The following is a 17,972-nucleotide window of genomic DNA, read 5'->3' on the forward strand; positions in this document are numbered from 1 at the left end:
AGAGTCGTCTATGACGGATCTGCCCCTACCCCTTCAGGCTACGCGCTCAATGACATTCTAATGGTGGGGCCAAATATCCAAGATTCACTCTTTGCAATATTAATTCGAGCCAGACAATATAAATTTTTACTAACAACTGACATCGAAAAAATGTATCGGCAAATTGCATTACATGATGATAATCAAAATCTCCAATTAATTTTATGGCGAGAGCATGAATCGGAACCAATTAAAATATTGCGTTTAAAAACCGTAACTTACGGTCTAGCAAGTTCAAGTTTCTTAAGCACACGTTGTCTTTGGCAATTAGGACACGAGTGTACAGACAAATCAATCGAAACAATAATTAAAAATGATTTCTATGTCGATGATCTCATTACCGGAGCTAACACCGAGGACGAACTGACACACATTCAAAATTCGGTATCTAATACTCTTAAGTCTGGATGCTTTAACCTTCGGAAATATCGATCTAATTCCAAATCAATTTTGAATGCCATAAATCCAGAAGAAAAATTAAGTATTAGCTCCTCCACTTCCACTTTAGGACTTGGGTGGACTCCGGGGAATGACAAACTTCAGATATCATTCCAGATCCCTGACAAATCATCAAAGGTAACCAAACGTTTAATCTTGTCATTTACATTCAAAATCTTTGATCCATTGGGTTTGATAAGTCCATGTGTCATTTTACCTAAAATGCTATTGCAGTCTCTGTGGCTTCAAAAAATCCCATGGCATGGTCCCGAATTCTTACAAAAACCAGAATCAGAATGGCCTGTTCTTCCATCACAACGCGTTGAGGAGAACCTACCAGAAACTAAAAGCCTTTCAGCTGCGGTAGTAGACATTCCAGATTCTATTATAGAATTTGAACGTTACTCAAAATTATCAAAATTACAAAGAACTTTTGCATACATAAAACGGTTTATTCATAACCTACGACACAAAACCAACAAACTCACAGGCAGTTTATCCTTAGAAGAATTAAATGATGCATTTTCAAATCTTTGTGCCATAGCTCAAAAACAATCTTTTCCAAAAGAATTTAAATTATTAGCAAGTGGAAAGCCAATTAGCAATAATTCTAATATTATATCATTGACACCTTTCTTTGATAAGGATGCTAAATTAATACGAGTTGGTGGCAGAATTGACAATTCTAACTATGATTTCAACAAAAAACATCCTATTTTGCTACACTCAAGTCATCATCTTACTAAATTAATTTTCAAACAATACCACCTTCGTCATATGCATGCTGGACCACAGCTATTGCTTGCATCAATCCGTGAATCATTATGGCCAGTTAACGGCAGACGCCTTGCTAGAAACACATTTCACAACTGCGTAACATGCAAGCGCCATCAAGGGAAGGCAATCTATCCCATAATGGGTAACTTACCCATCCAAAGAATTACACCTGACTTTCCATTCAAAACTGTGGGAATAGACTTTGCTGGTCCATTCTATATCTCTAATAAGAAGGGTCGTGGGTCCAGAGTCATCAAAGCATATTTGTGTTTATTCGTATGTCTAAGATTCAAATGTTTACATTTAGAAGCTGTCAGTGACCTAACCAAAGAAGGTTTTTTACAAGCGCTACACCGATTTTCGTCTAGACGTGGAAAACCTACGGAAATTTTTTGCGATAACGCGGGAAATTTTGTCGCGGCAGCCAAGGAAATAGGTAACTTTTTAAAGGCCAATAAACAAACTATCATTGACTCTGCAACTGAAGAACAAATTAAATTCGTATTCTCACCCACGTATAGTCCCCACTTTGGTGGCATTTTTGAGGCTGGCGTCAAATCCGCTAAATACCACATCCGTCGCGTCATGGGTAACACCCATCTAAATTTTGAAGAATTAGGAACATTATTCACTCAAGTCGAGGCTATTTTAAATAGTAGACCTTTATGTCCCCTGTCATCCAATCCTACCGACTACCTCTCCTTAACTCCGGGGCACTTTCTGATAGGGCGTCCACTTACTTCGTTGCCATCACCTTCGCTACAAGATTACAATCCAAATCGCCTTCGACGCTATGAAAGACTCGAACAAATTCGCCAGCACTTTTGGCAGCGATGGCAAAAGGAATACATCGCAGAACTTCAGCAGCGATCAAAATGGAGAACAAATTCAGCAAAACTAAAAGAAGGAGATCTAGTACTTCTAATAGAGGACAACTTACCTCCACTATGCTGGAAGCTAGGAAGAGTTTCCCGATTATTTCCCGGATCAGATGGAGTATCACGCGTCGCTGAAGTAACTACATCCAAAGGCACCTTCAGAAGACCATACGTAAAACTTTGCCCACTACTTACCTGTGATGATCCAGAAAGTTGAAAGCTGCACTTTCCACGGAGGGGAGGATGTTGAAGCGCCTACAGCTTTTTCTCGGCAAATGCACTTTGTTGCGAATAGTTTTAATAATGTTGACAAAGACCATAAATAATTGTTTATCCTAATGTATTTTTGTATTGTATATATTTTAAATAGAAATTAATTAACTACATAATTAACATATATTTCATATATTTTCATGTATTAAATTCAAATCTTACTTATCTAAAATCATAAATTTGTTATCTGTTTGCAATGTTAGTTCATACAACATATTTTCTTTAGCAACCCTCAATTTTATATAACTCTAGATTGTCATTTTACGTTTTTATAATTTTCCTTTTGTTCTCTTCTCTTGGTTAAAAAAACCAAACGGTCTGCGCGCCAATAAATTCATTTTTAGAAGAAATATCTTTAATTTTATCATCCACGCATCAACACGGAACCCTCAGTACGCGAGTCTGACTCGCAATTGGCCGGTTTTTTCCTATAAAACTGAGAATGCATAAGTATATAATTTTTTATAAGCTCGCCTTCATTATAAATTTAATTAGCATTTTATGTCGTAAGTCTGAATTATTATAATGTGAGAAAAATGTAGAACAATGGTTATTTTAAATAATATAACCTAAATAATAAAAACACGTATTATACGTAACATAATATATTATAGTAATTACAAACCTAACTTTATAACACCGTCGTGTTTGATAAGAAATCTATCATTTAGATGAGATCTTATGTAATAAGTTATTGTGTATACTGAATACAAAGTCCATAGCTTCCAAAAAACTAAAATTGTCGTTAAGAATATCAATATAGTAAACTTCGATTAAATGAATATTCTTAAAATCAAAGTCAAAGTCAAGTCAAAGTCATTTAGTCAAAGTAGGTACTTATTGTACTCCTTTTGATGGTCGAAATTGTTAAATTTGTACTATATAGTGGTGATAATAACGTAACTTAAAACTAAAGCTACGAGGGTTCCAAACGCACCCAAGTCTGAGAAGAGAATTAGTATATAGTATAGGCCTAGGTATTAGTTAGGATGTCAGCTTTCTTTTCGAGATGTCGAGGGTTCAGCCCCAGATACACACCTCTTTTACGAGTTAAGTGCGTGCAATTAAATATCACTTGCTTTAACAATGAAAGAAAACATCGTGAGGAAACATGCATGCCTGAGAGTTCTCAAAGGTGTATTCGAAGTCTACCAATTTGTGCTAGGCTAGCGTGGCAGACTTTACTCACATTGCGGTCACGGTCCACAGGAACAATGTCGCGGGCATCAGCTAATGTGCCTACATTTTTGTTTTGATTGACAGACAGATACACTTTCACATTTATAATACTACTAGTATCACACTAATATTATAAAGGAAAAAGTTTGTATGTGTGTGTGTGACGTGTGTGTATGTTTGTTACTCCTTCACGCAAAAACTACTGGACGGATTGAGCTGAAATTTAGAATGGAGATAGATTATACCCTGGATTAGCACATAGGCTACTTTTTATTCCGGAAAATTAAAGAGTTCCCACGGGAATTTTAAAAAACTTACATCCACGCGAACGAAGTCGCGGGTATCAGCTAGTGGATTAATAAAAGTAAATTCATTAATTCATTCACTTTCAATTATTTTATTTACTTGTAGGTATAGAAAAAATATTATTTGGCTATAACGTCGACTCCACACATTCGCTGTGAGGACAACAATCGTCCGTCTCGCTCGCACATTAATTCCGTCCGCAAGGGTTCAGAATGCGCTTACGTATGTAACTGTCTAATCTATTGGTGACAAATATGAATCAACAACTATTTATCTAATAAGTTCTGTTTTTTATTGTCACACTATCACACTAATATTATAAAGGCGAAAGTTTGTATATGTGTGTGTGTGTGTGTGTGTGTGTATGTTTGTTACTCCTTCACGCTAAAACTACTGGACGGATTGGGCTGAAATTTAGAATGAAGATAGATTACACTCTGGATTAGCACATAGGCTACTTTTTATCCCGGAAAATCAAAGAGTTCCCAAGGGATTTTTAAAAAACTACATCCACGCGAACGAAGTCGCGGGCATCAGCTAGTAATCTATATGTATTTGAAACGTAATCAGTTCTCACGGAATGTAGTATAGAAGCAGGCGTTATTTTGCGGAAGTCCATGATATACAAGGAACCAAAAGCTTAATTTGCTATAATCCGCTAAATCAAACAAATACTATTAATATTAATGAATATTTTTTTCTCTCATTTATTTATTTTTCCCATTTTATCCTATTTTTAAACAATAAAATAACAAAAACAACACAAAAAATAACTGAAACACAGAAAAAATAACAGAAACATAGAAAAAATAACAGAAACACAGAAAAAATAACAGAAACAACATAAAATAAAATAACATCAACAACAAAATCAATAAATAACAGAAACAAAAGAGAAATAAAATAACATAAACAACAAAAAACTAAAGTAACGGAAAAAAAAAACATTGAATAAAAATATTATTATTATGAATATAAGTTCTCAAGGATTCAATATTTAACCCATTAAAAGCGCCGATTTGGATGTTTTTCTCTAAACTTTAAAGCACCTGTATCTATTTCGTTTTAATATTGTTATAAAAGGACGGAGAATGAATTTTTAATTCTCTTTTTTTTTAACTAAGAATATTAGTTATGTTAAATGACTAATATTCCCCATTCCTCTCCAACTAAGCGTCAGGCTTGTGCTAGGAGTAGGTACGACAATAGTGCAACGGGCGGGGTTTGAACCGTCGACCTTTCGGTTTTCAGTCGACTCCTTTACCGGTTGAGCTATTGAGGCTCAAATTATATATAACTAGAGAATGCCCGCGGCTTCACCCGCGTAGAGTTCGGTTTTTTTAAATCCCGTAGGAACTCTTCAATATTCCAGGATAAAAAATAGCCTATGTCCTTCCCCGGGATGTATCCCAAGTCTGTACCAAATTTCATTAAAATCGGTTCAGTGGTTGGCCCGTGAAAACGTAGCAGACAGACAGACAGACAGACAGACTGACAGACAGACAGAAAGACAGACAGACAGACACACTTTCGCATTTATAATATTAGTATGGATTAAATACTCTAAATAGTGCTACTCTACAAATTTAAACACTATATTCAAGATTGAAATTTAGAATGGAGATAGATTATACCGTGGATTAACACATAACACTACTTCATATCCTAGAAAACCAATGACTTCCTTTTTTTTTTTTATTCACTATAGGTAAGCGCTTGACCACAATCACACCTGATGGAAAGTGATGATGTGGTCTAAGATGGGACGCGTTTATCTAGAAGGTGCCTATTCACTCTTGTTTTTATCTAGAAGGTGCCTATTCACTCTTGTTTTAAAGATACCCGGATTGTAAGTGGTACGGAATACGGAATTTACGGAATTTTTAAAAAACCTGTACCACGGGAACATCAGCTAGTGATGAGAGCAACCGCCGAGTTTCTTGCTGGTTCTTCTCGGTAGGAACGGCGTTCCGAACCAGCGGTAGATTATTTTGACGATTCAAAAGCACTTGTAAAAGTTTAATTGAATAAAAATACTTTGAATTTACTTTGAATTTGATGAAATACAACGAGGCAGCTACATACCGTGGCGCGCACAGATACGGCGCACACAACTGTGTGACGTGTACATTTTTTATTAGGACTTTTTCACATTAAACACTTATTACCTGCTTGTTTAACCTACTTTGATAAACGAACAGTTCTGTGTTAGCCCTTCGTCATTGTCAGTCCATGCCGGCCCACTACTGAGTACTTGACTCCAGGCACAGGCATAGTTTACCACACTGGCCGAGTGCCCATACTAATACTATAAATGCGAAAGTGTGTCTGTCTGTCTGTCTGCTACCATTTCACGGCTTAACAGTTTAACCGATTCTGCCGTTTGGTACAGTTAGCTTATATCCCGGGGACGGACATACGTTACTTTTTACCCCGGGAAATCAAAGAGTTCCCACGGGATTCCCAAAAACCCATCCGCTTAACCGATTTGTATGAAAGGTACCGAGGCAGCTTGCGTCCCTGTAATTGACATAGGCATTTTATCCCAGAAAATCAAACAGTTCCCACGGGATCTTTTAAAACCTGAATCCACGCGGACGAAGTCGCGGGAATCCTCTAGTAGTTAATTTAACTATAACTTAGTATACATTTCATGGTTTAAAGTTTTTAGGATTGCCTACCTGAAGGCCCTAGCACTAAGCCTCTGCTGTCCGTCCGTCCGTCTGTCCGTCTGTTAGTGGGCTGTATCTTGTGAACCGTAGAATAGAATAGAATAGATTTTTATTCAAATAAATTTTTACAAGTGCTTTTGAATCGTCACATAATTTACCACTGGTTCGGAATGCCGTTCCTACCGAGAAGAACCAGCAAGAAACTCGGCGGTTGCTCTTTTCAAGTGTTCAATTTACAATAACATTCAATACTATACTAGCAATTGCAATTGCGTAATAGTCGTAAAACTGTGGTAATAGGTTAGAGAGCTGAAATTTTCACAGAATGTGTATTTCTATTGTCGCTATAACACAATTAATAATAAAAATTCCTGAAAAGCCGGCAACGCATTGGCGGTTCCTCTGGTGCTGCAAATATTCATGGGCGGCGGTAATCACTTTACATCAGGTGACCCGCCTACTCGTTCGCTCGCTATTTTTTATATAAAAAAAAAATTACAAAATGGCTTCCATTTCTTCCTTAACTCAACGTCTTAAGCAATGTGTTATCACCGCTTTTTGATAACAATAAATTAAGATAATAGTCAAAATGAATAAAATAATAATTAAAACAAGCAAACCCGTGTGAAGTGAACTATAGTAAGGAGAGAAATTACCTCGATTGTACATTGATATTTATGCGCCTCCGTGCCATGCGGTTGCAACTTGTTTGTTTATTGTATTTATTTTGTTACGTTCGTCATTTTGAACATAATCAGTTGAATTTTGTAATATCTTATAATTAAAGGTTTATATTATTGATGGGCGATATCTGAGGATTAAAGGTGACATTTTTAATAACATACGAAAACTGTAAAAGCGTTAAATTCACACCTCAATTAAAGATTATATTATTTAATATGTATTATATAATTGGAATCTAAATTTATTAATATAATAAACAAATAAGCAAAATCATGACTGTCTGTCAGTCTGCTATCTTTTCACGGTAATTTGTTACAGTTGTTATACTTTTGGTCTACGAAAATCAAAGAGTTAAAATGGGACGTTCAAAAACCTAAATCCCAATGAACAAAGTTGGGGGTATCATCTACTTAGTACAGAAATAGCTTGCATTCTGGACATAGACTATATTTACCCCGGAAAATCAAAGATTTCCGACGGGATTTCTAAAGAGATTAAAAATTATTAGAAAATCAGATGAAAATTTAATACACAATCCAAGTTGCAATCGTGTTCCACTCAACCGTCAGAGCAACCTTTAATATACGCACACAGGAACATCTAATTTTATGGTCACGAACACATACAAAACATAACAACAACTTCCCATCATTCCAATATCAACTTTATCATACTCAAATTAAAGTTCAATTTTGTTTGAGATTTCTTTGAGAGTTATGTCATTTTGGAATTCAAAAAACTCGCTCAGGTCGAGCGTGAGCCGAATCTGGGAATAACTTTATTGGATTTAGAACTCTAATACCATACGTTTAAAGTTCAAATTAATATTGATACTAAATGTTTCATATAGTATACTTTAGTATATATACTTTTAAAGTCGAATTTCGCTTGACATACTTTAATATTGAGAATAAATTTGGACTTTAATATGAAGGACGTAGAGTCGAATTTCGGTACAAAAATTAGTATTTAAATATTAAATTTATAACTTTAGTCAGTTAGCTAATAGAGTTCAGTTTGGCGTGAAATAGTTTTAGGTAGGTAGGTTGTGACGTAACAGCCAATTAGTTTTTTACGGTTTATTTATTTTTCTTATTACCTATCTGTATTTAGTTATTACTAGCTGATGCCCGCAGCTTCGCCCGCGTGGATTGGTCAGATCCCCTGCAGCATCAGGATTGAGGAGTTGGACTCCAAATTTTTTATGAAACAATGTCGCAAAGTTCCTCTATCGATAAAAAAAGAAATGACGCAAATCGGTTCAGAAATCTCGGAGATTTCGGTGTACATAGGTAGAAAAACACAACTCCCTTTTTGAAAGTCGGTTAAAAAAGTAGCCTATTTTACACCCTGGTCAATCCTCTACTTGCCTGTGAAAGTCCCGTCAAAATCGGTTCAGCCGTTCCAAAGATTAGCCTTTTCAAACAGACAGACAGACAGACAGACAGACAGACAGACAGACAGACAGACAGACAGACAGACAAAAATTTAAAAAACGTGTGATTCAGTTATGGTATCGTTCAAATAACCATATGAGCTTAATATGAGGTAGTTATTTCGAAATTACAGACAGACACTCCAATTTTATTTATTAGTATAGATTACTTAGGTATCGAGGTATTAGGTTTTAGGCATTTAGGTATCCTAGCTATTTAGTTAAATGGCTAGTTTAAAGTTCCAGTTATTTAAAACTAGCTGATTTTCCGGGGTAAAAAGTAGCCTATGTGCTAATCCAGGATATTATCTATCTCCATTCCAAATTTCAACCAAATCTGTCCAGTAATTTTTGCGTGAAAGAGTAACAAACATACACACATACACACACACACATATATACACACAAACTTTCGCCTTTATAATTTTAGTGTGACTAGCCGATGCCCGCGACTTCGCCTAGGCTAGGCGGCTAGGTGATCGAAGGTATTAGGTTTTAGGCATTTAGGTATCCTAGCTATTTAGTTAAATGGCTAGTTTAAAGTTCGAGTTAGTTAAAACTAGCTGACGCCCGCGACTTCGTCCGCGTGGATTTAGGTTTTTCGAAATCCCGTGGGAACTCTTTGATTTTCCGGGATAAAAAGTAGCCTATGTGCTAATCCTGATAGCACAGAGATAAATAATATCCTGGATTAGCACATAGGCTACTTTTTATCCCGGATAATCAGCTAGTTTTAAATAACTTGAACTTTAAACTGGCCATTTAACTAAATAGCTAAGGTACCCAAATGCCTAAAACCTAATACCTTCGAAGTTCGATTACCTAGCTGCCTAGGCAAGGCGAAGTCGCGGGCATCGGCTAGTAAGGTTATAAGGTAACTTTATACCTTTTTGTGTATATCTACGTCCGCCCTTGGCCCCAAATGGCTGCATTGAAATTTAAACCTGTTTTTTCATTTAACACTAGTATTTATCTGTGACTTTGTTCTAATAGAATGACCTTAAATAACCTCTAGGGCTCAAAATATATTGTTAGGGTTGTCAAATGTACGAGATTCACTATAGTTTTCATTTTTGAGGGTTCCAAGTGCCAACAGACCTTATTACTAAGCCTCCGTTTTCCTTCCGTCCGTCCGTCAGTCTGTCAGTGGGCTTGTATCTCGTGAACTGTATTAGGTAGAGTTGAAGTCGACTTGAAAAATTTTTAGGATTCCGTACCTCAAAGGGACAAAAGGAACCTTTATAGGATCACTTGTCTGTCTGTCAGGAAACCTATAGGGTACTTCCCGTTGACCTAGAATCATAAAAGGCAGGTAAGTAGGTCTTGTAATACAAGTAAAGACAAAAATCCTAAAACCGTGAATTTATGCTTACATCACTAAATAAAATCCATACTTAATCTTATAAATACGAAAGTGTGTCTGTCTGTCTGTCTGCTACCTTTTCACGGCCCAACAGTGTAATCGATTCTGACGAAAGGTACAGGGTTAGCTTATATCCCGGGGACGGCCACAGGCTACTTTTTATCCCGGAAAATCAAAGAGTTCCCGCGGGATTCCTAAAGACCCATCCACTTAACCGATTTATATGAAATTTGGTACCGAGGTAGCTTGCGTCCCTGTAATTGACATAGGCATTTTATCCCGGATAATCAAGCAGTTCCCACGGGATCTTTAAAAAACTAAATCCACGCGGACGAAGTCGCGGGCATCCTCTAGTGTTAATATATTTTGTATTATGTACGGAACCCTTTGTGTGGGAGTCGGACTCATACTTGAACTATTTTAACCCCCGACCCAAAAAGAGGGGTGTTATAAGTTTGACGTGTGTATCTGTCTGTGGCATCGTAGCTCCTAAACTAATGAACCGATTTTAATTTAGTTTTTTTTGATTCAAAGGTGGCTTGATCGAGAGTGTTCTTAGCTATAATCCAAGAAAATCGGTTCAGCCGTTTGAAAGTTATCAGCTCTTTTCTAGTTACTGTAACCTTCACTTGTCGGGGGTGTTATAAATTTTTAATTTACACTTGTTAATTATTAATAGTATAATTCTATGGCACATACTTATTCGATACTTAAACCCTTATTTAATTTCCTAATTGTAAACGGTACTTCACAACAAACAGCAAGACATCAATTATTGCCAAATATCGATTTTACTTATGTTGGATTTACAGTGTGCGACCGAATGTCGTACGATATGTCGTGTGGTATTAAATAATTTATCCATGCAGACGATATCGCGAGAAAAGACTAGTGCAAAATAACTAATCAGATAGAGTTTAATAAATTATTCAATTACTTGAATATGCTTTGTAGGGCACATAGTTCGAACAAGATAAAGTTGAAAACTAAAACCCGACTGCGATCGTCTTAATAAACGCTGAAATATTATAGTAAAATTGTTTTTCTGTCGCTTGGTATATTTTAATGTTGTTGTACACTTATACTCTAGAACTCAAAATTTTCTCCTCTTTCATTTGACATCCCACTCGATACAATGGCATAAAAATATTTTTGGAGACCCCCACTTTTTTTGATGTAACATCCTTTAGGTCAATTTTCCTTATAAAAAATATAGCGTATGTCATCCGGACCTTTACAACGAATCAATTGACACGTCATTCATCAAAATCGGCTCAGTTTAGGCGCTACGGTGGAACACACAGAATCTGGATACAAACATACATACATAGACTGCTAAAATCATAACCCTTCCTTTTGACTTTGCCGCAGTCGGGTAAAAATGGATCATAATATGGATTATTGAACCAGACCCACAAGTTAGGCCAGTCAATACATCTAATAAACATAATGAACGTATTTTAATTTGACCCATTTCCGGACGAATATAAAATTCAAATTTCGAACGACACGTCATCTATATAGCGATCTTCAAAAATGTAATCCGTGAACGTTGGCAGCCATGCGCTGTCAAATAATTGCTGGAACAGCGCTGCTGTGGAGTCGGCATTATTATCAAAAAATTCTAAGGTAAAGTTAGGTTTACAGAGTTTATTTTCTCAAAAAGAACAAAAGTTCACTTACATGAGAACAATACTAAATCACACTCACACTAATATTATAAAGGCGCAAGTTTGTGTGTATGTGTGTATGTTTGTTACTCTTTCACGCAGAAACTACTGTACGGATTTGGCTTTGGAATGGAGATAGATTATACCCTGGATTAACACATAGGCTACTTTTTATACCCGGAAAATCTAAAAGTTCTTAAGGGATTTTAAAAAACATAAATCCACGCCGGCGAAGTCGTGAACCTCATATAGTTTTAAATAATTTTTACTTTAACCAAATCGAGAAATCTTTGTTTTGCATTAAAAAAAATTTGCCTATCAGTTGTACGTGATTAAAATCAAAACATTCTCTACGAATAACGACACCAATATATCAATATGGCATGCAATCGGCGTTATCTTGAACAGTAATACAATATTACATTACTCAAGATCATCATTAGTTTAACTAGCATGTGCCTGTGACTTGATCCGCGTTGAAATTCTATTTAAGGCGCTGTGGCCTGTGGGTACCTAAGCTTTCTTCTCCCTCGCACAAAAATACATACATACATACATTTTCAATGATTGTAAAAGATGGTGAAAGAAGAGTTAAATTAGAGCAAATGCAACAGGGTAGGCACTAACTCCCATAACACAGTGAATACCTACTTTTTTGGGAGTTAGGGGTCCATGCATACCTTGTGATTTTTTTTTTGCAAATAAACGTTATTATTATTGTTTTCAAAATCGGTTCAGCAGTCCCAGAGATTACTTGTTACAAAAAAATTTACAAACTTTACCTCTTTATAATATTAGTATAGATTGTACCTCTTCGCAGTTAATTAGTTCAGAAAAAAGCAAATAAAGGAAATCAAGAATTTCGTTAGGGTGTCAATAAATTTTCTTATGGTCAATTTATTTCTACATCTCTTTATACAATCAGTTCATCTATTAAATTAAGTACCTACCTAGCATGACTAAGGTCTAAGACATCTCAGAAATTCCATGAGATTTCCCATCGGGTCATTTGTTATCTTGTACCTATATTTCATTACACAGAAGAATGACTACATAATATTATACATACTCTTTTACCTATTAAAAGCAACCTAGTTCGAGAACAAAATAAAATATTTACATAAATAACCTGTTCCAAAAATTAATATTTACAAAAAATATTTACCATACCAGTGATAAAAGTATAATATGATTTCAAGCTATTCAATATAAGGTGTCATATTCTTATCAAAGTGTTTAATTCAAACATATATTTTCATATCTATTCATTATATTTACAAAAATTATACACTGTATACTAGTGCATACATTGCACTTAATGTTAAAAATAACATTATTTCAATATAGTGCCATAATTGAGTATTAAAGTATTCAATTAAAACAATATATATTTATATTAATATCGTAACAATGACTTAATGAATTAGAGACGAGGAAAATCATAATTTTTTCCTATTAATGAGTAAGCTTATTTTATTGTAATCGACAACAGTCAACTGTAACTTATTGTTGATTTTTAACCCCCGACCCAAAAAGAGGGGTGTTATGAGTTTGACGTGTGTATCTGTGTATCTGTGTGTCTGTGTATCTGTGTATCTGTGTCTCTGTGTATCTGTATGTGGCATCGTAGCTCCTAAACTAATGAACCGATTTTAATTTGGTTTTTTTTGTTTGAAAGGTGGCTTGATCGAGAATGTTCTTAGCTATAATCCAAGAAAATCGGTTCAGCCGTTTGAAAGTTATCAGCTCTTTTCTAGTTAATACTGTAACCTTCACTTGTCGGGGGTGTTATAAATTTTTAATTTACACTTGTATTAAATGTGTCTTAACTCTTAAGTAAAGTTAATTTTAGCGTGTGACTGATTTTTTCTCTGTATGTAATAATTTGATAATAGTATTTCGATATAATAATATATGCTTGAGATAAATTTTATATTCAAACAATTTCAATAATTAATTTATAATTTCATTAAAATGTCAACAATAATTATGTTGATTGAATTTTTATAGTACCGTAGCTCATTAAAAATACGATAAATTTATTTACTAGCTTCTACCCGCGACTATACTACTACTTCAAAACCCTATTTTATCCCGTTAGGGGTTGAATTTTTAAAAACCCTTTCTTAGCAAAAATTCCTGGAAGGCCGACAACGCATCGGCAGTACATCTGATGCTGCAAATGTTCATGGGCGGTGGTAATCACTTAACATCAGGTGACCCGCCTGCTAGTTTGCTCGTTATTTTTATACAAAAAAAACTTCGTCATAATAGCTATCTGTATGCCCAGCCTGATCCTTCCAGTAGTTTGAGCTATGCTTTCAAAGCTTTGGCGTTGAATTTATTAAAATTATGTCTCAGTTACACTTACAGATAACCTACATGCAAAATGTTAAGTTTCTTGACAATGGTGTTACTGTATACGCTAGCGACTGTCCGATGCTCCTCTCAGCGAAAACACAAATCCTTTTTATTCCCTATCCCGTGAGAATTTCGACAAAACCATTGCTTTATTCCTAGTCTACATTATAAAGGGAAGCTCTGTGCAAAATTTCAGCTTTCTAGGTCCAAGAGTTTAGGCTGGACGTTGAAGAGTGAGTCAGTGAATAAATCAGGACTTTTACTTTAATTTTATGAGAAGATATTTTTACATAATCCCACAGCTGGGCAAAGGCCTCTTTCTTATTCTATTTCTTTTTTTATATCCGAGTCATAGTTTTTGATAAATTAAATAATAATAAAGAGTAAAAATACTAAAGTTTGAGAAGCACTGCCCACACGGCTTATCTCTAGGGGCATTAAAAAACAACCAAGTGCGAGTCGAACTCACACACAAAGAGTTCCGTACTATTGTACAAGAAATAACTATTTTTTAATTTTTTTTCATGGCAGACATTTTGATTATTTGTTCTTATAGAGGCAATAGAAATACTCTAATCTATTAAAATTTCAACTCCTTGGCCTGTTTCTCGTGAACTGTAATAACGGTTAACAAGATAGAGCCCACTGGCAGACGAACGGCCAGACGAACATACAGCGGTGGCGCAAGGGTCCCGTTGGCGCCTTTCGAGTACTGAACTCTAAGAATCAATAAGTTTGAGAAGCCCTGCCCGGAGCGGCTTATCTCTGGGACATTAAAAAAGGTATTCACATCGTTCGACTTACAAAATATCATTATTATTACTTCGGTGGACATTCGATGACACAAGTTTTCAGAGACTATTTTTTGCTATTGTATCCAGTGGGATGTCAAATGAAAGAAAGAAAATTCTGAGTTCATAAATATAAATATAGTATTAATGTTAAAATACACCGAGCGACAGAACAAAAGCACAATTTTATACTAAACTAGATGATGCCTCCGATTTCATCCACGTGAATTCAAGTTTATTAGTCTCCCGTGGGAACTCTTTGATTTTCCGGGATAAAAGTTGTCTAAGTATATCAAATTTTCGGAATGCAAGCAAGCTACCTATGCATACAAATCAATTAAACGGATGGGCCTTTAAAAATCCTGTGGGAGCTTTTTGATTTTTCGGGATAAAAAGTAGCCTAGGTCCTTCCCCGGGATAAAAGCTAACTCTGTACCTAATTCTTCAAAATTACTTCAAAATCGGTTAAACAGTTGGACCGTGAAAAGCTAGCAGACAGACAGATAGACACACTTTCGCATTTATAATATTAGTATGGATCTATCGGCAGTTCGCGGGTAGTATTCGGGTTTTATTGCTGTTTAACTTTTTGAAATTAATTAAGTCAATAGCACTTGTGCGCGCGAGGGTACCCCGTTATCAGTTATTTACACAGAACGAGAACGCGATAAGATAGGTACAATACAGACCTAACTCTTTAATAAGCACAATCGAGAAACTCCTCAATCATACATATATACAGATTTTACGTATTTTTATTATGTTATACTAGATGATGGCCGCGACTTCATCCGCGTGGAATTAATTTTTTTTTTAATCACAAGGGAACTCCTTCCTTTTCCGGGATAAAAAGTTGCCTACTCGTGTGTCCATCCCCGGGGTGTAAGCTAACTCTGTTCCTTTAATCAAAATCGGTTAAACTGTTGGGCTGTGAAAAGCTAGCAGACAGACAGACACTCGCATTTATAATATTAGTATGGATTATGGGTATAGATTTGTATGTGAAACTCTGTTATAAACCATATTATAATACTTTGCTTAGCTATATTGATGGGCAAAGCTCATATAATGCGTTAAAACCGGCCAAGTGCGAGTCAGACTGCGCACCAAGGGTTCCGTAGGTACTCGGGTATTTATTCTGGCAATTTGCTCGATAAATCAAAGACTATCATGCATTAAAATAAATGGAAATCTGTTTTAGAATGTACAGGTAAAGCCCTTTCATATGATACCCCACTTGATATAGTTATCTTACTTTGAAAATTGAAAATACATATATATCTTTTTACTGTCATATAACATATTATATAAACAACATTATATGTATACTTAATTTATCAACATGTAATATCAATCAACGCTATCTTTTATACGCATATCATTTCAATTAATTGTTTGAAAAATAGCAAGTAACCTAACATACTTTTTGAATATCGATTTTTTGAAAATATCAATTAAAAATTCAAAAATAAAACCTCTCTACACATTTCTGTGTCCGTAAGTTTGAGCGCATCGCAGCAAATGTATTGTGTACTTTAACTAAAAAGTCTTGACCTGTTAACGAACGTTTCAAAACTTTTAATTAAACTTTCTTTGAAAAATATACTTTTCGTGTGCTTAATTATATAATTAATTAGTCGTTTAAGTAGTTAGTGGATTAACAAAACTGTTTTAAATAAACACTAGCTGAGTCGCCCGGTTTCGTTTGGATGGAATTTCTATGAATCCCACTATGACATTCTTTAAAAAAACTGTAATGATTTTAAAATTTTGAATCCACGTAGCAAATAGCTAGTTTATTATATACAGGAAAATCTGTGATTTGACATCTACGCGGAACAAAAAAAAAAAACAGGTTTTTAAAAATCAAACTGGGTTTTTATTGCTCTATATACAATGGCTATCAGGCGCAATTGAAATTTACTACAATTGCACTACATTTTATCTAAATGTCATCATAGTGTCATAATCAATTACAAAGTTCACAGTAGTAATTAATGAGCATCGTAGAGATAACATGATGTAACGTGCATGATTGTTACAAACTAAGTTTTTACGCTGGGTTCGTCTGATAGAGATTTTAACTTACATTTTTTAAACCTAACTTTTTAGGTAAGACTGAAAATTAGCTTAGAGAATAAATCAGATTTTTTTAAGAATCATATGTCTCCTCCGTAGAAGTATCCACCAAGATCAGCGTCTGAGGCTGCCGGTGGTGGTGCCAAATAACTTTCACAGTGATAACCTACCTGGCACAGTGTTAAGGACTGTGGTCTTATAAGTGGGAGATGCATTCCCGGTAGGGATAATTTGGTTTTCTAAATTGTCTCTGGTCTGGTTTTTTGGGAGGTTACGACCGTGGCTAGTTATCACGCTACCGGCAAAGTCGTGTCCGCCAAGCAATTTAGTGTTCCAGTAGTAACAAGCCACGGCCGAAGTTTCTCACGTTAAAAATACATATTCTAGTGCAAAAGTTGTTGGTTTGTCCTTCAATCATACCAACATAGAGCAACGGCTATATTTTGCGTGGATGTAGTTAAAGGTCTAGAGAGTGACATAAACTACTTTTATTCCGGAAAATCAAAGTGTTCCCACGAGATTTTCAGCATAAACCATCGCGGATAAAGTCGCGGGCATAATGTAGTAATAACCATACTTTACATAGTATAAATAAACTTTATAATATGTAGAGCCATCTCAAACTGGTAGTAAAACAGTTAAACTTAAAATGACATAAATTTCGGTAAAATCATTAAAGTAGCAGAACCTTGTTAGTCAATTAACATGTATTAAAACTTTACGCTTAAGTACACGGATAAATAAATATGATAGGTCAAGGTACATAATAATAATAATCTTCTTACATATTACTAATAATTAATTAATTTTTATATGTTAATATTTGTCTGTCTGTTTATTTATTAAGACTCGAGCATCATTCTTCCGATTTAATTCAAACTATGTATACTTGTTGTTGGCACTTGCGTTGTGGTGGCTTGATGAAGTGTCTCCTCCATAGTCTGAACTCTATCAGGGTACGGGTTTCGGGGCCGAATCTCCTTGCCCGGGCGAGTCCCCACATGTAGCTTGGTTACCTGGACTAATT

General features: G+C 35.3%; 2 protein-coding genes across 4 annotated transcripts in view; one reads left to right on the forward strand and one right to left on the reverse strand.

Annotated features, from left to right (window-relative positions):
- The window catches only part of LOC123878785 (AT-rich interactive domain-containing protein 5B-like), a 70,051-nt gene that overhangs the window by 32,144 nt on the left and 19,935 nt on the right, over positions 1-17,972 (reverse strand). The window lies entirely within an intron of this gene.
- LOC123878791 lies at positions 742-2,531 on the forward strand. Its single transcript, XM_045926114.1, has one exon. The coding sequence runs from the start codon at positions 1,255-1,257 to the stop codon at positions 2,347-2,349; it is 1,095 nt and encodes a 364-aa protein (XP_045782070.1). The 5' UTR covers positions 742-1,254; the 3' UTR covers positions 2,350-2,531.

The sequence above is a fragment of the Maniola jurtina genome, chromosome 26 (assembly GCF_905333055.1).
Source record: "Maniola jurtina chromosome 26, ilManJurt1.1, whole genome shotgun sequence".
In the NCBI taxonomy this organism is placed as follows: Eukaryota; Metazoa; Arthropoda; class Insecta; order Lepidoptera; family Nymphalidae; genus Maniola; species Maniola jurtina.

Excerpts from the sequence above, each read along its gene's own strand:
- LOC123878791 (XM_045926114.1), top strand. The coding sequence starts at position 1,255 with ATGCATGCTGGACCACAGCTATTGCTTGCATCAATCCGTGAATCATTA.